Source organism: Aspergillus fumigatus, chromosome 6 (assembly GCF_000002655.1).
Source record: "Aspergillus fumigatus Af293 chromosome 6, whole genome shotgun sequence".
Taxonomy (NCBI): domain Eukaryota; kingdom Fungi; phylum Ascomycota; class Eurotiomycetes; order Eurotiales; family Aspergillaceae; genus Aspergillus; species Aspergillus fumigatus.
In genome coordinates this window covers 638,615-658,986 of record NC_007199.1, presented here as the reverse complement: position 1 = coordinate 658,986, position 20,372 = coordinate 638,615, and the positions used below count along the sequence as shown (strand labels likewise).

General features: G+C 53.3%; 6 protein-coding genes across 6 annotated transcripts; 2 read left to right on the top strand and 4 right to left on the bottom strand.

The window, feature by feature from the left end:
- Positions 1-690: 690 nt before the first annotated feature.
- On the bottom strand, positions 691-2,731 carry AFUA_6G03110 (Zn(II)2Cys6 transcription factor; the record flags this gene model as incomplete). The annotated part of the gene is made up of 3 exons (XM_742672.1): positions 691-1,680; positions 1,728-2,625; positions 2,682-2,731. The coding sequence occupies 3 exons, from the start codon at positions 2,729-2,731 to the stop codon at positions 691-693; spliced, it is 1,938 nt and encodes a 645-aa protein (XP_747765.1).
- A 145-nt stretch (positions 2,732-2,876) lies between these two features.
- Positions 2,877-3,928, top strand: AFUA_6G03100 (uncharacterized protein; the record flags this gene model as incomplete). The annotated part of the gene is made up of 3 exons (XM_742673.1): positions 2,877-2,891; positions 2,976-3,727; positions 3,775-3,928. The coding sequence occupies 3 exons, from the start codon at positions 2,877-2,879 to the stop codon at positions 3,926-3,928; spliced, it is 921 nt and encodes a 306-aa protein (XP_747766.1).
- A 446-nt stretch (positions 3,929-4,374) lies between these two features.
- AFUA_6G03090 (cytochrome P450) lies at positions 4,375-5,938 on the top strand (the record flags this gene model as incomplete). The annotated part of the gene is made up of 2 exons (XM_742674.1): positions 4,375-5,464; positions 5,514-5,938. The coding sequence occupies 2 exons, from the start codon at positions 4,375-4,377 to the stop codon at positions 5,936-5,938; spliced, it is 1,515 nt and encodes a 504-aa protein (XP_747767.1).
- Positions 5,939-6,046: 108 nt separating this feature from the next.
- Positions 6,047-10,056, bottom strand: AFUA_6G03080 (ABC transporter ATP-binding protein; the record flags this gene model as incomplete). Its single annotated transcript, XM_742675.1, has 4 exons — positions 6,047-7,570; positions 7,621-9,031; positions 9,081-9,737; positions 9,785-10,056. The coding sequence occupies 4 exons, from the start codon at positions 10,054-10,056 to the stop codon at positions 6,047-6,049; spliced, it is 3,864 nt and encodes a 1,287-aa protein (XP_747768.1).
- Positions 10,057-10,579: 523 nt separating this feature from the next.
- AFUA_6G03070 (intradiol ring-cleavage dioxygenase) lies at positions 10,580-11,911 on the bottom strand (the record flags this gene model as incomplete). The annotated part of the gene is made up of 5 exons (XM_742676.1): positions 10,580-11,001; positions 11,051-11,216; positions 11,264-11,406; positions 11,457-11,609; positions 11,665-11,911. The coding sequence occupies 5 exons, from the start codon at positions 11,909-11,911 to the stop codon at positions 10,580-10,582; spliced, it is 1,131 nt and encodes a 376-aa protein (XP_747769.1).
- Positions 11,912-13,579: 1,668 nt separating this feature from the next.
- AFUA_6G03060 (sugar porter family MFS transporter) lies at positions 13,580-15,736 on the bottom strand. Its single transcript, XM_742677.2, has 4 exons — positions 15,401-15,736; positions 14,590-15,326; positions 14,128-14,530; positions 13,580-14,050 (listed from the first exon to the last, which is right to left on the bottom strand). The coding sequence occupies exons 1-4, from the start codon at positions 15,566-15,568 to the stop codon at positions 13,763-13,765; spliced, it is 1,596 nt and encodes a 531-aa protein (XP_747770.1). The 5' UTR covers positions 15,569-15,736; the 3' UTR covers positions 13,580-13,762.
- Positions 15,737-20,372: the final 4,636 nt, after the last annotated feature.

Genomic DNA, 20,372 nt, shown 5'->3' with positions numbered 1-20,372 from the left:
CTTGTCGATCAATCGATAGCCAATCAGGCGATAGTTGCCTTGATTTACCGTACATATTTCCCCTAGTCCCTCCTCGTCCTCCTCGTCCTCCTCGTCCTCCTCGTCCTCTCCCCATACGTACTGTCTCCGCTGGATCGTCGAGAATCCTTGGGCCAAAAAAACAGGGCGCCCAGCTAGAGAGTAGCCGAAGCCCCACGACACGGACACAGACACAGGACACTACTGATCCCTTTATGTCTATCATGATGTCCGTCCCCGTTACCTTGGCGGCAAACACATCAGGCTAGTCCTATTAAATGTCCACCCGTCAAGGAAGGATATTAGTTATTTCGCTCAGATTATATAATCCTATCTGCTCAGATACAAATCCTCCTACAGTAGTAGATGAGTCTATTCCTATACAAACCAGTCATCTCTGGTACGCCTTGACACTAATCCACCTGCCAACCCTGAGCGAACAGTTCGGCTGTTCAGCAATCACCGCGCCGAGCGAGGGTCCATGTCAATAGCCCTCCTCCTTCGCAGACAACAATTCCAAGGACAAAAGTTCGTCGCGGCGCCGCGTACAGAGATGAAGGAGTTCTCAGGGATGATGCTGCTGGTTGGCATGGGATTTGTGGCGGTGCTGGAAAGCCAAGTGTAGGACATCCAGATTCTTGTCTCGTATCTTGAGAAACGGAAATATCATGATCAAATAGTCCACTCCCCAAACCCGAACAACTCCAGATCCCAATTCCCCCAGTCCAAGACATTCTCTGGTCCCTTTTCCTGCACATCGGCCTGCCGATTGGTCAATCCTTCCCTCGCTCTCATCGCCTTGGCTCTCAATTGGGACATAACCGCCCATTTGGGCCCCGGGTCAGGCCACGTGGGATCCCTTTCCACCACCTCAAAGATCGCCTCGACGCTGCGCCATGCCCGCTCAACATGTACGCTCGCTGGATACACACACAGATGCCACAGGATGTAACACAGGAGGTGATACTGGGTGTACGTGGCGGTAAGCCAGCGGAAGCCACGGAGCAGGTCGTTCGTCTGCAGTTCCAGTGCACGTTCAAGGCCATGGCAAGCCATCGCCAGCGTCTCCTGCGCCGTCGCACTTTCCTGCGGTGGGCACTGGCTCTGGCCCTGGCTGTGAATCTGTAGTGCTTTCTGCCTCACGTAGACTGCGACTTTCGTGGTGAGGACGTCTGCGAGAACAAGGCCCTGCTGTTGGATCGGAATATTGGCGTCCCCGTATTGCAGGTAATTCCGCTGAATGTAGTCCTTGAGTTCCCTAACGAGCGGATCTGGCGAGACACCCTGCGAGGTCTTTCGTGAGATCTCATGCAAATGGCGGTTGATTTGGATCGTAAGCAGGGGGAAAGTCATCTCCGTCCAGCGCGGCTGAGGTGCCGGGGGAACTGTCGCCGTTGCGGAGAGATCCTGGTCGTCGAGGTTGGACGGCAGGTTCGTGTCGCAAGGTTCATTGTGCGCGATGATGGAGAGGCCGTGATCCTCCGCGGCGCGTTGGTCGCACGTCACAATGTGCCACCACAGTCGGCGGCGGAGTTCGCATTCCAGTGGCGAGAGATTGAAGTGCCGTCCGTCGCGATGAAGGCCGATGGATTGGGCGGCGCGAGTGGTGAGGCCGTGAAGTGTCCAGTTGGAGCGGCCGCTGTTGTGATACCGGAGACATGTCTACTCATAAGTCATCGCCCTTTCAGAGGAGACTGTCGGATGCATACCTGGTAGATGGCCATGGCTTGCAGCGAGATCAGAGTTGGTGTGTCCAGGAACGAAGAGCGATAGAGGGCAAGCTCGAACCCCTGCTGATACCGGCGAATATCCGAGCAGATTTCCTCCCGCGAGGGGTCATCCGAGTGTAAAGCGGTTGTGGCTGCAAAGCAAATGGCGAACAGGAGCGCCTGGGTATCTGCAAGCGCATCCCCACGCTGGTTGATGGCCGCAAAGACCCGTGGCTGCGTCGACGGAATATGAAGAATCTTCACCACTGGATCGACACGACCAAGAAAGGTCTGCCAGAGCTGGATGGCTTGCCATCGACTAGGCTGCAGGGCCTGGAAATCTACGTGTTCGCGCAGTGAGTTGGTAATGAGGCCCTCCACCCGCAGAGGAGACTGTCGTCCAGGGCTCTTTCCAGCAGACCGAGGCGTGCCAATAGCGGTTTGCAGTTCCTGGTCTTTCTCAAGGAACCCAGACAGCAGGTGTTCGTCAATATACCGACCGTCTCGCACCAGCAGACCCTGCCGAAGCTGACGCTCAGGAGCAGCGGCTCGTGTCACATTGACCTCGTTGTCGTGTATTGGACTGGCAGTGGACGGCCGCCGAATCAGCTCCGTCACGGCTCTCTCCAATTGATCTATCCGAGAGACTACATCTGCCGAAGACGCTTTTGGCGGCCGGCGTTGGACTCGATTAGGGCCTGGATACTGGCAGGGGACTTTCATGCGGACACAGGCCGCACAGGGGGAACCCTTGTCGCAGCGGACCTTGCGCTGATGGCAGCGGAGACAAGATCGCTCGACGTTATACCGCCGGACATGGTCCATGGTAACATTTCGAGGAATGACTCGAGTTGAGATGCCTGACAGTGCCATGCACACATGATGCGTCGTCAGTCGTCTGTCACATCTGTGTCATGTCTTGGCTCTCGGCGTCGGTCATTCACAACTCCGAACCTTACCTTAAGCTTATTGCATCTCTTGGCCAAGTGGAGAGGGGGCCACATCACTCCATCTCATTATCTCATTACACCGGGCTTGTTCATCAGTACGCAGTCCTCCTGAGGATTCTGCTCGGAAGATCTTGGGTCTCGCATCGGCTTGGCAGAAAGGCAGACTGAGGCTCGGCTTGATATAGCGGAAGCAAATTACATGCCCCCCCCCCCTGTACTCAGTAACAGGTGAGGCTGACAGGCAGCAATCGAAGCCACCATTCCCTGTGGACTATATCTGCCCTCTACCCCATATCAGATTTATCAACTCAATCCCAAACAAGAGCAAGACACGATGGCCCTCACAAACATCCCACACATCAACCTCCTCTGCATGGAAGAGCGCTTCATCGACGCCTTCCAACGTGCTCTGGCCCAACACTGGCCGGAAACCAACACCACCCCCAAACCCACCATCACCATCCTCAATACCTCCCTCCGCCAAGTCCCATCCAGCACAAAGTTCGACCTCATCGTCTCACCAGCAAACTCCTACGGCCGACTCGATGGCGCCTTTGATGACGCCATATCCCGCGTTTTCTGCCAGCCCCCAAAGCACGAATACAACACTCTCACCGAGGCAACGCAGAAAGTCCTCTACAAGCAGTGGAGGGGTTTCGCGCCCCCAGGGACATGTACCCTCGTCCCCTTTCCGGATGAACTAATCGGGGAAAACGGATGGGGCTGTCGCTGGGTGGCGATTTGCCCCACCATGCGGTACCCGGATCGGGTCACTTGGGACCGCGAGATCGTGTATGAGTGTGTGTGGAGTCTGTTGTGCCAGGTCGAGGGGTGGAATCGCGGCTGCAAGAAAGAGAAGCGGATTGAGTCCATTCTGATTACCCCACTGGCGACGGGGGTGGGAAAGGTGAGTGCGGCAAAGTGGGCGGCGCAGTTTGTGCTGGCGATGAGGCATTTTGTGGACGCTTTGAGGAGGCCCCAGAGATGGGCTGCTTTGAGCTGGGGCGATTTGACGGCGGAGGTGGAGGAGGTCAAGACAACGTGGGAATTGTAGGATGGATTACCACCGTGGTGTATATCATAGCTGAGTCCACCAGAAAGAGAGACGGGGGCATACTCGGCCAAATGTGGCCGGAACTGGATGCATCATGGTATCCAAATTCAAGGACTGTAATGGATATATTTGAAAGATTAATGGACATTCCCTGGCTGCCGGAATTTATGATCAGGAAGAAGAGCTCGGACAAATAACCCAACTCCGTAGATAAACGTATCATTCGGGCTCACCTCACCACAAGTTAAGCAATTATAGGTACATCAAGGTCTAAATAGTGGACAACTGATATGTTACCACCTTATACCACCCAGAGGAAGCAATCGAGAATGGTTGATTCGGAGCAATCGGTCTGTGGCTGACTGCACCGACGAAGCGGGTTGTCCCAAACCCATTCCTACCGCAACAACAATGATACAGTCATATATAAGTCCTGCCAATGTGTATAGCTCCAAACCTGACCCTGATCGACTGTGACTGGGCGTGACCCTTGCAGCTTCAGCCTCGATTAGTCATTATATTATCAGCCCATTATGGTGACCAGGCATCAATCACTGGCACCCTGTCTGATGAACCTTTATCTGTCCATTTCATCCCATCTCACTCATTCCTTTCCTTTGCTGCCTATAATAAGACCTTCAAGATGCATCTAATCCTTCATCCAAAGACTCTCATCCTGCTGCTAGCTGTGCTGGTCACAATTGTATGCATCTCGATCAGGCGCTTCCTCGCCCGGCGCCAGTTCGCACGCCAGCACGGTTGCCAGCCAGTAGCAAGGTCCCTCAACAAGGATCCCTTCCTAGGCCTCGATACTATCCCCGAGACTCTCCGCGCGGCAAGTCAGCACCGAATCCTCGAAAGGAGTGTCGAGCTCTTCCGTCTCTACGGCAACACCTTTACCGTAAAGGAACTACACAAATATGCCATCCTGACCATAGAGCCGGAGAACATCAAAACAATCCTATCATTGAACTTCAAAGATTACGGCCTCAGCCATCGGCTTCAACCGTTCAAGCCACTCCTAGGCGAAGGCATCTTCGACACCGATGGCGCACACTGGGCTTCGTCGCGGGCCTTGATCCGGCCCAGCTTTACTCGCGGCCAAGTAGCCGACTTGACGGCGCTGGAGGACTTGATGCAGGACCTCTTCGCGTTGCTTCCACGGGATGGGCAGACGGTCGTGGACCTGCAGGAGCTGTTCTTCCGGTACACGATCGATTCCGCGACCGAGTTCCTGTTCGGGCAGTCAGTCGGGACGTTGAGGAAGACTCCGTCGGAGCTGGGCTTTGCGCAGGCTTTTCATTACGCCCAGAAGGCGATCATCACGCGAGGCATGCTGGGCCCGCTGGCCGTATTCTATCGCGATCGAAAGGCAGACGAGTGCAATCGCGTCTGCAGGGCGTTTGTCCAGCGGTTCGTCGACGACGCATTCCGCGCGGCCGAGAACAATGGAGAGAAGACGCCGGATGGGACGAAGCGCCAGAAACGGATTTTCTCGCATGAACTGGCCGCGCGGACATCCGATAAGCGTCGCGTTCTGGATGAGCTGATGAACGTGTTGGTAGCCGGTCGTGATACGACGGCCAGTCTACTCGGCAATCTGTTCTTCGTGCTGGCGAAGAAGCCAGAGATTTGGGAGAAGTTGCGCGCTGAAGTAGCTTGCTTACAGGGCCGGACCCCAACTTATGACGAGCTCCGCAGCCTGCGATATGTCCAGTGCTGTGTAAATGAATGTACGATCGCGGTCTGCTTAGTATTTTTTGTCCCTCGCTGACGTTCTAGCACTCCGTCTACACCCTGTTGTCCCGCGCAACGAACGCCAGGCAGTCCGCGATACCGTCCTCCCACTCGGAGGAGGCAGTGATGGTCTCTCGCCTGTCTTCGTGCCCAAGGGCACGATAGTGTCCTACAACGTGTACGTGATGCATCGGCGGCCGGGCTTGTACGGCCCAGACGCGGAGGAATTCCGTCCTGAGCGCTGGGAGGATGGAAAACTGCAGCCGCGCTGGGGTTATCTGCCGTTCAATGGCGGCCCGCGCATCTGCATTGGGCAGCGATATGCCTTGACCGAAGTCAGCTATGTTCTTGTTCGGATGGCGCAGGAGTTCCGAGTCCTAGAGAGTCGGGATCCGGGACCGTGGGAGGAGTCGCTAGCTTTGACGCTGTGCTCCCGGAACGGGACGAGGGTGTGTCTTGTTTCTGGTTGAGGTCAAGGACTTAAGAAATGCCCAGACAGTAACCAGAAGATACTGAAGAGTCGAGTGCATTTGTTCATCTATAAGAGTAGAGAGGGTGAATATGTATACAAACTTGCATCACCCCAAAGCCTTATCCAACGCCTGGCCCCTGCACATCTCGTAGTAGCTCCCTCTTGTCTCCAGCAGCTCGGCATGACTGCCCGCCTCCACAATCCTCCCAGCCCGAAAGACAAAGATGCAGTCCGCGTCCTTGATCGTACTCAACCGATGCGCAACCGCAATGGTACTCCTCTTCCCATCGTTGGCAGCCTCGCTCAGCGCCGCCTGCACAATCCTCTCGCTCTCCGTATCCAGCGCACTCGTTGCTTCGTCCAGCAGCAGGATCTTTGGATCGCGTATCAGAGCCCGTGCGATTGCGACCCGCTGGCGCTGTCCACCAGAGAGCTTCGTGCCGCGAGGACCAACCTCGCTGTTCAAGCCGTCAGGCAACGAGATGACGAAATCAAAGATGTTGGCGTCTTTGCAGGCCTGTTCGATCTGTGCTTCGGTGGCGTCCCTCGATTCGACCATGCCCATCGCGACGTTTTCACGGATGCTCCCTTGATACAGGACCGGCTCTTGCTGAACGAGTGCCAAGCGGCGACGGTGATCTTGTGGGCTGAGGTCGTGGATTGGCCGGTCGTTGACCGCGATATAGCCGGACGTTGGGTCATAAAAGCGGGCGAGCAGGTTGATCATTGTGGACTTGCCGCAGCCGGACGGACCAACAAAGGCCACGAATTTGCCCGGTGGGATGCTGACATCGATGCCGGATATGACGTTGGAGCGAGGGCGAGATGGGTAGGCAAAGTCGAGGGCGTGGCAATCGACGGTAACGGGGCCAGGGTCTTGCGATCCGTCCGAAGGCGGCTCGTCAGAAAAGCAATTGTCGATAGCGGGGACCCGCTGGCGCAGCCAGAAGATGTAGTTTGTCGACCCGGTCGCTTTGGTGATGCTAGTCGTGTACTGGAAGATCGCAGCTGCATTCTCGCCTCCGACTACGACGGCAGTGAAGACCACGAAGAACTGCTCGTTGGTGTACTCGCCCGTCGAGATGAGCTTGCCCCCGTACCAGAAGCCTAGGGCCATGGCCAGGAAGTTGATGGATTGTGTCAGGGCGTACCAGAACATCGTAAAAGTGAGGGCTTTCACGGATTGCTCTGCGACCGCGGTGAGTCTTTCCCGGTAGATCTGAAGTAACTTGTTCTCTAGCGTAAGAGACGCCACTGTGCGGATGGCCGAGATTGCTTCTGCCGCAATCGCCGCACTGCTGGCGAAGCGCGCCGAGGTATCTTCTTCTAGCTTGTACTCCAGGCGGATGCGGAAGTAGCCACTAAGCAGCAGGGGAGGCAGAGCACCAAAGACGCAGACGAGGCCGAGTTTCCAGCCATACGCAATTCCCAAGACGGACACAGAGATGACCGTGACAATGTTGATCAGAATCAACCCCGAGTTGATCCCCAGGAGCTCGTTCAGGTTCGAGGCGTGGATCAGCAGCCGCGAGGAAATCGCCCCGGTAGCGTTGTGTTCCAAGTCGAAGAACGCAATCTCTTGTTTCATGGTGTTCCTGAAGAGTTCGCGGCGGTACCTCCGGCCGACTTTCTGGGGCATGGTCAGCTTGGACACCACACGCTGAGGAGGACTGTACTCACCTGGATGATGACATTGGCCATCCATCCCAGGAGGAAGTAGATGAAGAGGTTGGCAAGGGCGACAACGAAGAACATCAGCGCCCAGAAATCTCCCCGCCGAACAGCCTCGCTGCCGCTTAGTTGAAAGACTTGCAATGTCCGCGCCAGAATGATGGCTTGTGCTGGGAATGTGCCCCTGCCATTGGTTAGAGGAAGGGTCTGGGAGATATTTTGGGCACACTGACCTCCAAGAATACACGCAATCGCCACAAGGGAGTACAGTCCCCACAGCTGCGGCTGCTCCTTTATCAAAAGCCACAGGCATCGAATGAGACTGTATCCCATAGTCTCTTTGGCAGCTGTTTTCGCCTTGTCATCCGCTGAAAGAGATTCCGCCCCCACACTCCTAGTTTGATGCAACGACAGCTTCGCGGCAGACGTTGCATCATCCTTCTCTGTAGTTTCCTCGTCCGAGTCAGTCTGCTCTTGAGCCTTGCCATCGGCCTTCTCCAGATCCTGCGCCCGGACAAGCCGGGCATAAGCACCGTCCCTGGCAATGAGTTCCTGGTGCGTCCCCTGCTCGATGATTCTCCCAGCGGACATCACAGCGATGTTATCCGCCTTCTGCACCGTAGACAGTTTGTGCGCAATGGTGATAGTCGTGCGGCCGACAGAGATATTATCCAGCGCGCTCTGGACAATCTTCTCAGCCTTGGGATCAAGAGCAGACGTGGCTTCGTCCAGCAGCAGAACCGACGGCCGAGAAACGATACTCCGAGCAATGGCAATCCGTTGTTTCTGCCCTCCTGACAACATGCGCGCACGTTCTCCAATCTGGGTCTCATACTGTCTGGGCAGGTTCTCAATGAACTCATGCGCGTAAGCATCACGACAAGCTTCTTTCACAAGAGCAAGCTTCTGCTCGTACGGGGCCTCTGCGTACGATGTCCCTTCCAAGCCGAAAGCAACGTTGTCGAAGATCGTCCCACTAAAGAGAACCGGTTCCTGCTGCACGAGGCAGACCTGCGTGCGTAGCCAGGCAATGTTGAGTTTCTGGATTTCGATGCCGTCGAGTAGGATTGTACCGGCCGCGGGGTCATACCAGCGCTCGAGAAGCCCGACTATGGTACTCTTCCCCGAACCACTGGCACCGACCAGGGCGGTTGTCTTACCCGCGGGGACGCTCAGGTTCAGACCGTTGAGGACCTGTGTATCCGGGCGCGAAGGGTAGGCGAAGTCGAGAGCCTTTATCTCGATCTCGCCGACACATGTCTCAGGCGCCAGTCCTGAGATTGAGAGGGAGTCTATGGCAGACTGCTTGTCGATGACGCGGAAGAGCTCATCCGCAGCAGCGGCTGCTTTAGTGATGGTGATTATTTGAGGCGCGACCTGGGTCAGAGCTGTAGCAGCAACGACGACAGCGAAAATGACACTGACAGAGAATCAGCTAAGAACATCCATCTAGCAGGCAGCAGACGCACGTTACGATATCCCCCGGCTCATGGACCTCGCCACGAGCGTACATCCGGATGCCCTGCCAAAAGGCAAGACCGTATCCCGCGTAAACGCAGAAGAATTCGGTTGAGAACAACACGCCATAATTGGGTGATTTCTTCATGCCGACGCGCTCCAATTCGGCCAGGTGATCCTCGTACCGCTTGGCCATCACCGGTTGCAGCCAGAAAGCATGAACCGTCGAGATACTCGAGAAGACCTCTTCGGCGACCAGACTAGCGCGCGAGTAGATCCCCATCAGCTTGTCCTCATTCTTCACGTCGATACCCATGCAGATTCCGGTGACGATGACGATGGTCGGGACGATGCAGACGGTAATGAGCGTGAGCTTCCACTGCACGGCAAAGGCGACTACAAACGCCGCTATAAAAGTAGCGCAGCTTTGCACAAAGACGGACAGCTTTTCCGAAAGGCCGTTGGTGACCAGATTGCCGTTCGTGGTGACCTTGACCGACGGTGACCCGGCGGCGTTCGAATCAAAGTAACTCATGTCCTGGCGCATGAGACTGTGCAGAAAGTCCAGCCGCAGCGCTTTCGTTGCGCGAATGGCCGCGATCGATGCGGCCGCAGTGTGAATGTAGACCAGGACGAATTTGGCTATAAACAGATATACCAAGTATAGGCTGGTCATGTTAGCCGTTATCCTCGCTTGGATGTGCAGATGACTGACGCATATTTCGACACCTCCCTCATGTAATCGTCCGGACCGACCGTGCCCAGGGCAAACTTGTTAAACGTCGTCACGAACTTGCCAAACACCAGATCCATCAACGGAAGGGCCGAGCCAGCGGCGATGGCGGCGACCATAGCGATGGCGTACAAAATCCTGCTCGTTCTGTCCGCGTAGTTGAATATGCGCATGTAGCTCCTAAGGCCAGAGGGCTTTGGCGCCTCCTCGACCTCATCTGGCCTCAGTTCTTGGTTCTTCTCCATATCCAACATGCCGCGCACAGGAATCTAGATAAAGTTGCTGAGAGGAAGTTGTGGTATTGATATCCTCCACTGACGTTGAGATCGGAGGCCGCGGGTCCCGCGAGCTGACACGCAATAACATGCTGCGACATCTGCCTGTTGCTCTGATGGATCATCCAATAGAAGTGCACATTTTCCGACTTATAATGACTGCTCCGAGCTGCCTAGTGCCATGGCCGTTGGTCATACCGGGTTGCAAGGGTGGGTTGGCGGTGATATTTTGTCAGCACTAATAAACGTGGAGTCCTAGGGACCCGGTAGAATATCTTCTGTACCAACCGGAGATAGCCATGGTTGAGTTGATAATGATCAAGTGTGAATGTAGAATGCAATAAGTACAATTGGATGTATCTGCTTGTTTCGCCTAACGAGTGATGGCTTAACAATCTGGTTTGACTTTCCTCCCCATGCACGGAAACTGACTATACAGTTGGTAGATAGAACAATAATAGATCGCTCGACAACAGGAGCCCAGACCAATCTGGCTCACCACCTAGCTAGGAGGAGCACCGCCAGGGCCACCAGAGCCGGAGCCACCGGGACCACCGGAACCACCGGAGCTGCTGTTCTCGACACCACCATCCTCAGTATAGTAAGCAGCAGGAGTCACAGAGCTGCTCTTGGAGGAGTCCATGGCAAGGGAGATCCAAGCGAAGATACCGTCAGAGACAGAGTCACCCAGAAAAACGTATTCGACAAAGGGATCGATGATGTCGGCCTCCTCGGCAAGGATGCTGTCCTCGTCATTAGTAGTGAGCTCCTGCGTGTTGGTAGAGTAGGGCGAGAGCTTTTCGACGGTAGAGATGAGGTCCTGATCGAAGAAAATCTGGCCGACATGAGCGGAGTGCGCGGTGTAGAGGGCCTGGAGGGTGTTGTTGGCGTTGACGGTGGTTTCGTTGAGGGAGTGGGTTAGGACTGGGCAGAGTTAGCCTAGCATTTAACATCAGAAGATGGATGAGCATACCGTGAATATGGGTGGTGCGTCCGGTGTAGTGGCCTGGAAAGATGGTCTGGAACTGGGCGACACCCTCTTTGTCGGTTTTCTGGAGGCCACGGAGGAAGGTAGCGTCGAGGTTGCTGTCGTCGTTGGAGTTGCCGTTTCCACTAGCAACAACGCCGGAGTAGACACCCTGGTTTGTTAGTTGCATCCATTTGCGCCTATGCACGGAAGACTTACAGTAGCATTGCAGTGCCAGAAGTCCAGATAGACACCGGTGACAGGCTCGCAGGTGGAGCTGTCAACCATCTGGACGTCCACGTAGAGAGGAACACCCGCCTGGTTCTCGGTGATGTCGCTGCGGATCAATTCGCCGCTTACATCTGCAGGTCGTCAGTGGAAAGCCAATGATATCACAGAACAATAACCATACAGTAAGGTCCCTGAGTAACGTCGGATGCCAAGACACAGGTTGCGTTGGAGGAGAACAGGACCGAGGGGTCGGTGGACAAGTCCACATTCAAAGAGGATTCGTGGGAAGTGTTGAGAACAGTAGTAAGGTCGCGAGCCTTGAGGAAAGGAGCACCTAGGAGATATTGAGTCAATGCGGGCCTCAGGCAGGGGTTAGGAAGATTGCATACGAGTCTCCAAGCCCTTGCTGCGGCGAAGCATCTCGACTGCATGCTCACGACGGGCAATGCTGCGACTCTCAAGGCCGCGGGCCTTGAGCTTCGCGGCGCAATCTCCCCAACTGCGAGCGATATTAGAACGCTTCAGGAAAGCCGCACGCTCCGCAGCCTCGGCTTTGACATTGTGGCCGGGATGCGCCAAGGAGACGCTGGCAAGGCCGGCCACGGCAGCGACAAGGGTAGAAGCGAGTTGGACCATGGTAGAGGCAGTGAAGCGATGCAAAAAGAAGCAGAGCGATGGTGATGATTGAAGCGCATTGTCAACCAGCGCAGGTGCCAGCTTTATACCTTTTCATCCTTGAGGTCTGTACGCAAACACAACCGTCGGCAATCTTTCTGACCGTCAACATGAGGAGTTCACCCTATACGCAAGTCGCTTTTGTCGATATTGATGCTGACGCAACCCTTGTCGACGGAGTTGATCAACTCCGTCGAATCAGAAAAGGCACATTGATCAGCGACAAGGCGGAAGAGGGACTATAGACCCTCTATGGGGGTGGCTTCCCGCACCATTCCCAATTATGCATACTGCCTCTCGCAGGACTCCATGGGCATCAAAAAGTTCCACACCCTATCCGGAACGGATGATCCAAATTCTAGGGCCAGAACTAGGGATCATCGCTGGCTGACGACTTTGCCCCGCTTTCGCCATCCAAATCTTCAGCAGTACGGAGAAGCAAGTCAATATAACATCTGCACGCTGAAGCAAATAGAAGTCTTGGCGAGCAAGCCAAGCGCGGTGCGAGTTAACACAGGCCGGAAAGTCGGACGCTCAACTCCGCTGGCGCGTCCCAAGACTTGACTGTATTCAGGTTTGGGATGTCTATGGATTGTAGACCCAATAACCTCAGTATCAAGAGCCGATGTATTTCGTGGATCTTCCATTGAGTTTCGAGCAATCAGGCATCTCCCATTTGATTTACGTACCTCCATCGTCTGGCTTTCTGGGCTTTCTGGCGGCGAGCACGACTAAACGCAGATCATTGCCTTATTCTCCACCAAAGCACAAGCTTGTTGGAAATAGACACGCATCCTTTCTTGGCAAACTAGCAGACTGATCACATCCGAGGTCTGAAGGCTCGACTCTTTGAGGGACTCGAGATCACGGCTGTTGAGATGACTGCAATCGCTGATTCAGTGGGATGACGAGTCAATGGAGACTTCGCCATAGGATCAAGGCACGGGTGTTTAAGCGCTGAAACGCCAAGATGATGACTACCATCAATAACTCTCCCTGTAACAATCGGCATTTCATGCTTTGGATTCCCGTATGGTTGCCGATCCTTGATGATGTCCTGACTGATGAAAATGTAAAGGCTAAAACTGAGCAGGCAGAGTCATGGACGTGGAAGGTCACGGGGCGTTTCGCTTGCTGCCCAATCGAGCATAGCCCCATGCCTTATAAATAGCTGCATTATCTCACATCCTTCGCTCCCCTCGAATTTCGTCCATGCTTCTTGTCTGCGCTATTTTCTCCTTGCAAGGTCCTGTCGAACGCCTTGGCGCCGTTGAGAAGTTAAAGGCTTCGATATGCTTCACTAAGCATTTGTCAGGCAAGTGCAGGAATTTCATGGTCACATCCTAGTACACTATCGTCATCATTTCTGCGGGGTCTTCCCAAGTCCCCTGTGAGTTGCAGAGAACTACCCATGGCAGACAGGCCTTCAGATGTACAACCAGAAGTGTCTGGGTTGCACTCGAGAGATGCCCGACGGACACTTACCATAGCCAGTGGGAAATACTACTGAACCTCGTATGGGCTTCTACGAACTCTTCCATAAAATAGAAGCAGGAGATATGAAAGTCGAAGTCGAACATGATTCAATGGTTTCCCATTTCTTTTTCTTTTTTTTTTTTTTTTTCTTTTCAGTATTTGCGGAAGCTACCACCATTAAAACAAATATTAGAGTCTCATTCCTCTGTAGACATTGAGCATTATTGTAACATGAAGCGTAACCATGGGTATACGTGACGTTGGTAAGTAAGAAGAAAATAACAAGAAAGTCTCAAGAAGCCCTCAAAGACGGAAAGTTGGCACCGGCGAGATTGTTTAAACCTCCTGGTGGACAACCTCGGCGGTCTTCTCAGCCATATCCTTGTCAGTGAGACCCATCTCGGCGGCGAAGGTGCCGTGAGGCTTCCACTTGGCAGAGGTACGGGGAGTGGTCTCCTCCATCATCTTGTCGACCTGCTCGAGGGTGAGACCCTTGGTCTCAGGGATGAGGAAGTAGGTGTAGACAAAGGCACAGGCGCAGAGAGATCCCCAGATGAAGAAGACCTTGGCCTTGAGGTTACCCTTGTCAGTGTCGACCATGTAGGGGGTGATGACAGCGATGATCTATACGAAGGCAGTCAGCAGGGTATTCTATTTTTTTTTTTTTTTTTTTTTTGCATCCGTGTCGAGGAGAAACTTACGCAGTTCCAGAGCCAGTTAGAGGCGGTGGACAGAGCAACACCACGGGAACGGATGGGCAGAGGGTAGATCTCGCCGATGACGACCCAGGCACCAGGACCCCAGGTGCTGGCGAAGAAAAAGATGTAAATGCAGATGAAGGAGATTTCCGCGCTGACGGCACTCTTGTTGCTGCCGTCGACAGTTCCGACAATGGCGACAATGAACTGGCAGACAACCATGCCCAGAGCACCCCAGAGGAGAAGAGTACGACGACCGAGCTTTTCCATGGTGTAGAAGGAGATGGGAGTGGAGCAGACATTGACGATGGTGGTGATCATGCTGATCAGGAAAGGGTCGCTGATGGTTCCCAAGCTCTTGAAGAAGGTGGTACCGAAGTAGAAGACGAAGTTGACACCAGTCCACCTGTCGCAGTCGTTAGCATCGCAGGTCAGTCAGCAACGAAGGCAAGAGGAGAAACATACTGTTGCATCATCTGCAGAGAAGTACCCAGAACGGTACGACGGAGGTTGCTGTTGGGGTTCCAGAGGCTTCCACGGAAGCAGTTGAACCAGCTGCCGAAGTAGCCGCTCTGGGGAATGGCCTGCATCTCATACTCGTGGTTGGCGACAATCTCCGCCAATTCGGAGCGGATGAGCTCAGAATCGCGGGGCTGGTCACGGACACGGCCAAGAGCCTCGGCGGCACGGGTCAGATCGCCCTTCTTGACGAAGTAACGAGGAGACTCGGGCAGGAGAAGGAGACCGGCACCAAGGATGAGAGCCCAGGCGATCTGGACACCGATGGGGATGCGGTAGGAGCCAGAGTCGGTGCGGTTCTGGGTGGCGTAGTCGACGCAGGAAGCCAGCATCAGACCAATGGTGATGCAGAACTGGTAACCAGAAACGATGGCGCCACGGACCTTGCGGGGCGCAATCTCGGACATGTACAGGATAATGATGGCAGAAACGAAACCGACACCAAAACCGGCAATCAGACGGCCGACCACGAGCAGAGCAGTAGCGGCGGAAGCAGTCTGAAGAACGACACCGACAATGAAGATAGCGCAGCCGGCGACAATGGTAGTACGACGACCAAACCAATCGGACAAGTCACCAGCGATCAGAGAGCCGAAGAAAGTACCAGCAGACAGAATGGAAGTGATCAGAGACTTCTTCCAGGAAGGAATGACAAAAAGATCGGCCGGAGTGGTGGCCTTGTCCTGTAGATTTGCAGGTTCAACTGTTAGCAACAAAGTCCTTTGCTATACCTCTTTGTGGAGCAAGAGTTACTTACGAGACCCTCGAACTCAGTGATGAAGTAATCCATAGCCATAACACCGGAAATGTAACCAGAGTCATAACCGAAGAAGATACCACCGAAGGCCGCGAAGGCACACATCATGTAGGTCTTCCATGTCACAGGCGCCTCGACGCGCGAGGTATCGACGCCAACGTCCGACATGGTTATCGATGGCAGTGATCAACCCCGAGAGCAAAAGAGGGGGAATGTTAGATATGAGAGTGGATAGGGATATTGATCACTACGAGGCTCAAAAGGAGAAGGATGGAAGGGAGAAGAGAAAAGGGAGGAGATCTACGTGACAAGAAAGTCGGACAATCTGGGGGGGGGAAACGGCAGATTTTATAGACCCTGGACCTGGAAGCGAAGAAACCTGGAGATGCGGCACTCGCTCTTTCTCTCACGTTTCTCTTTCCCTCTGATCAGTCGGCCCCATGCCGGTCCGGGGAATTGACCACGGGGATGCAAGTTGCCATCGGCTCTAGCGCGGGAAAAGTTTTTCTTGTTTTTTTTTTTTGGTGGTAATGTGGTTCTAGTTGCCATCACACTTTGGATGGCTTACGGAGTAGTCTTGTCTCATCTGGGGAATTGGGGACAAAGCTGGAGACATGGAGAAAACAAAAAAGACCGCTATACTGGATGGGGATGCACTAAAAGTGAGCGAAACATGAGTCAGAACAGATGATGGGCCAATCATTACAGCTGGCAGTCGGGCTGAGATCGCAGGATCTAGTAACCTAAGTGGAATGAGGGACCTCGCACTGCGACACTGTACAACTCTGGAATGGGAGACCACAGAGTGGTAGAGTGGCGCCTGGACATGGTACCATAAGGTAAAACCCCGGATCGAATGCTCGAGCTGACCACCAAAACCCGGCCTGTGCTGGTAGAAGCTAAACCATCTAGAGCCAAGTATCTTGCTTAGACCTCTCTCCTGGAATGCCTCATTGGTCATGGATTTGTGGCGCGGCCATCCCCGGACGTTCTGGCCAAACAGATGCTCGGCTCTCGGCCGGCCTTGTTGTCGGGCTGACTAGTTCTGGTACAGTCTCGAAGCTGTAGCCAGTAAGGGAACTAGCTACGCGCTTCCAGAGACACTAGCCCCGGCGACGGTTCCTTCTCGGGCCTAATCTCCGTGTTGTACACTCTCATTGGCTCTTCTGGCAGGGGCCGGAAAAACCAGCCTACCACGTGCAGGAAAATGGAGTGGCAGCTCCACATGGTCCGAGGAAACCAAAGTCTATCAAAGTTTGCTAGTCAAGACCGTACGCCGTACTCCATACAAGAGGATCATTTACCAATTCTGTCGCTACTCCCGAGACTACACTGTCCGAAGCATTCCATCAACTTCGTGCCGGCTTCGATGGATGTATAAGGAATAGGAATGCTTGGATACTATTGCGACCAGCAAAATACTATCAAGTCCGAATTGAAGTCTACCCAGAGTCTCAAATCCGTCGATGGTTTGTCAAAACCAGACGACCATGTCATGCACCACTGGTCGAGGTCATTTCTGGCTTGGTAAAGCCTAATTCCTCACAATGTAACCCTGGAACCCGGCTCTCCTTAATCTTATTAGCCACAATGTTGCTTGACAAGTTGCAACACGCGGCACACGGACATGTCGAGCGCCACCTCAACTGTAAATTACGTTGCACGCGGATGAATGGTCGGACATCAATCTATGAAGGGAAGAGCGGGCCGCACTGAAATGGCTGTGTATTGTCCACTCCGCATGAATTGTAATTATTTTTATGGAGTATGCAAGTGTATGACTACCCGTGATTTGCGGCCGAGAAGCGATCTCGCGATTTACTTATGATTCAGAGCACTGCCACTGACGCCGGACTTGACAGTCGATGCGAGGGAGCCGGCTCTCAGAGAGGGAGCAACAAGAATGAAAAGTGGCTGCTGATTGTTGTAGTGCCAAGACAGTTAGTGGGCCATGGGCTGTAACGTTGTAACCATGTTTCATCGTCTGAGACCTACCTAATAACCAACGAATTCCCGAGGTCGGAAAATACAAATACTTGATCTTACAGAGTACACGTAAGTCAGAGTACGAGACAGAAACCATCAGCACATGAGGGAATCCAGAGCATAGATATAGATTAGACAAGAAGCAGGAAGATAGAACAAACAGTCGCACACGTTCATCCATCGGAAGTGAATCTTATAGAAGAGTGGGAAGTGAGGAAACAGAGTTTTGTTACCACGTGCAAACCACGGTATGACCGACAGGAACAACGAAGCTTTTTTCCACTTGTCTGTTGCTGTCTCAACCAATGCGCCAATTTTCTCAGTCCAAGGAAGCTTGGTTGCGTCGTATGGTCTTCGGTTCTCACTTCCACTCGATTCATCATCATTTGCTGTCAAGTGTCCACTTCCCACTTTCTCAAGTCTGAGTCCAAATCCCAGTCTATGACTCCATGAATAACTAGTCCACTGTTCATAGACTCTCCATGCGGGGATCCCCAGACACCCTCCCCAGGTTCACCTGCTCCCGGTGAGCATTTCGAGTTAGCAACTGCATACATCCCGACACTCGGATTTTGCATCGGCCGGGTTCGCTAACGATTCAAGGACGGGGAATTAACAAGTGGAACTCCCACAAATGTACTTCCGACGTGGGGAAGAAAACTATGGACGCATCTTTCCAGCGGTCTTGCCAAGATCAAGCGACCTCTGTTAAGACTACCGTTTGAGATAGCTTTTGTCACTAGAGTTGGACATATTGTATTACGCAAGCATTACCAACAGGTAAACCAAAAGAATTGCGTTGGTAACTGTTTTCAATCTTCCAATCATACGACCATGGCCGTAGTTGCTTGGCTAACAAATCAATGGTTAAACTTTGCCTGTTGGCTTGTCCCCGCCATCTCCGCTATCCACATAATCATACTCCTTTTGCCCGCTCCAAGCCTGCAGGTGAAAAGTCCAATGTCTCGGGTCGGCCTGTTTGCGGTCGACTCGCCCGTTAAATCACCGTTAGCTTCCCGACCCTGGCCTGTCATCAAGAATGAGAAGAACGATCCGATCAGGGCCAATGGCCGGTCCACGGATAGATTAGATGTTGGTGAACCCAAGCGAGGGATTAAATATAGCTCCAACCCCAAACCACCCCCCTGTTGTAATGACTCGATCCCGCAATGCCAACCAACTATCAGTCTCGAGACGGATAAACACGAGTAGTAGGTGTCATCGGCTTCCAGGCGGGCTTTGGGTTTCGAATTGACCCCTGTGTGCCGAGCACGGCAGCTTTCACAGCCGATACCAAGAAGCCAAGCAGGTTCCTGGTCTGGTTCGTAACGCCCTCGGTTAGGATGATTGGCCAGATAGACATTCTCTGGACGCCATGTCCCACAATTTCGAGTCTCTGAATCAGTCAAGGTTTTCAGGAGTCCCGAACTGCGTTGTTCGGCATCAAGTTACATGATTTTGTCATGATGCTGGGTGACGAGCAAGATCATGGAACCTCGGGGAATATCATTATGAGGGCCCGGAAGCAGCTCGAAGCCTCTGGTTGCACAGCAGGTGATGGACCAATGCTGACTGGGCAAGCCGAGCTGCAGGCTTGCGCTTCTACATCGTCCGATCTGAACAGATCAGATTGACGTTTGCCTCACGCCGGCCGGATATTTCAGGTATCCATCAAGCTACAAGCTGCTGGCTCCTCAATATGATTACACCGTAGTCTCTCTCTCTCTGGTTTATGATGGTGCATCCATTTCATTACATACTGCTCTGGAAGTCCATTTCACATTTCCAAGGTCCTATTCAGAGGATGCTATCTACTGGATCCAACCGGAAAGTCAGACAAGCCTCAGTTGCCCATCAAATTGACAATGACAAATTTTTTCGAAAGACTTAGCTCCTGGCGATTGCTCAACCCACCGTCTTGATTCATCTCGGCATACATTATGGCCCATGCTCGGTCTCTTCAAGGGAAACCTGTCCCGCCGAATGGGTGAAGTTCGGCCCTTCCCACACCAGCCGTCTTGATATCCGCTGTGAGGACCCTAAGTCTTCATATTCAACCAGGTACACGGGGAAGAGGAAATTATTGTCTTTTGCACCGAGATGATCGTCAAGTCGGATCCTGCTGGGGACCCGCCGTCCAAAGCTCAGGACATTAGCTACGAGATCAGTGGCGTCAATCCTCCGAATAATCTGAACGTGTTCTCAGATTGCGGTTTTGTGGAGTGTCATTTCGCTGTTGTGACTGGGGTATCTTTGCAACTGCCGACAGCAGAGCGGAGGTTATATGCATCATCTATCATCTCCAGAGGCGTCGCTGCCTCTATGGATGACATTGTGTTGAACACATGGCTACGCAATATTTCTACTACCCTTGAATGGTCGTCCAGACTCTGAACAGGGCTCCTGACACGTCTCGTTGAGGGTCCCATGGCTGAATCAGCAATAGATCATGGTGGCACAGGGCTCATTGGAGACTGACAAGTGAGTATAGATGATAGCACAGGGCTCGACCGGTGAGGTTATCCTGCGGCTGCGGTCATTGGCGCCTGATTCAGGTTGTGTCACTACTTATCACTTGCTCTACTCGAGTATATACCCATTGTCGCTGTGGGATGTAACGGCAAGTTGTTACCAGGACTGCAGCACCACTACCGGAGATCTCTAAATTGCTAAGGATGAGCGGTCCAACTACGCAGCACTAACTCTTATTGCCACTGCCAATACAGTCAAACCTTCTGCGCCGATCTCATTTCATTACCACTTATGTCCATCACTCATTCCCATGCCAATCAATCAAGGACCCTATCTCGACATGAGTCTTCTCCTGATCCAACCGACTTGCAAGAGGAGCAAACTCACCAGAAACTTCAAATGCCCATCATTGTTGGCAATCTTCTCCGAAAGCATAATCCCCTGCAGCCCCCTCGACCACCCACCATCTCTCATCTGAAGCTCAGCACACAGCTTAGGTCCATACGCGGTATGT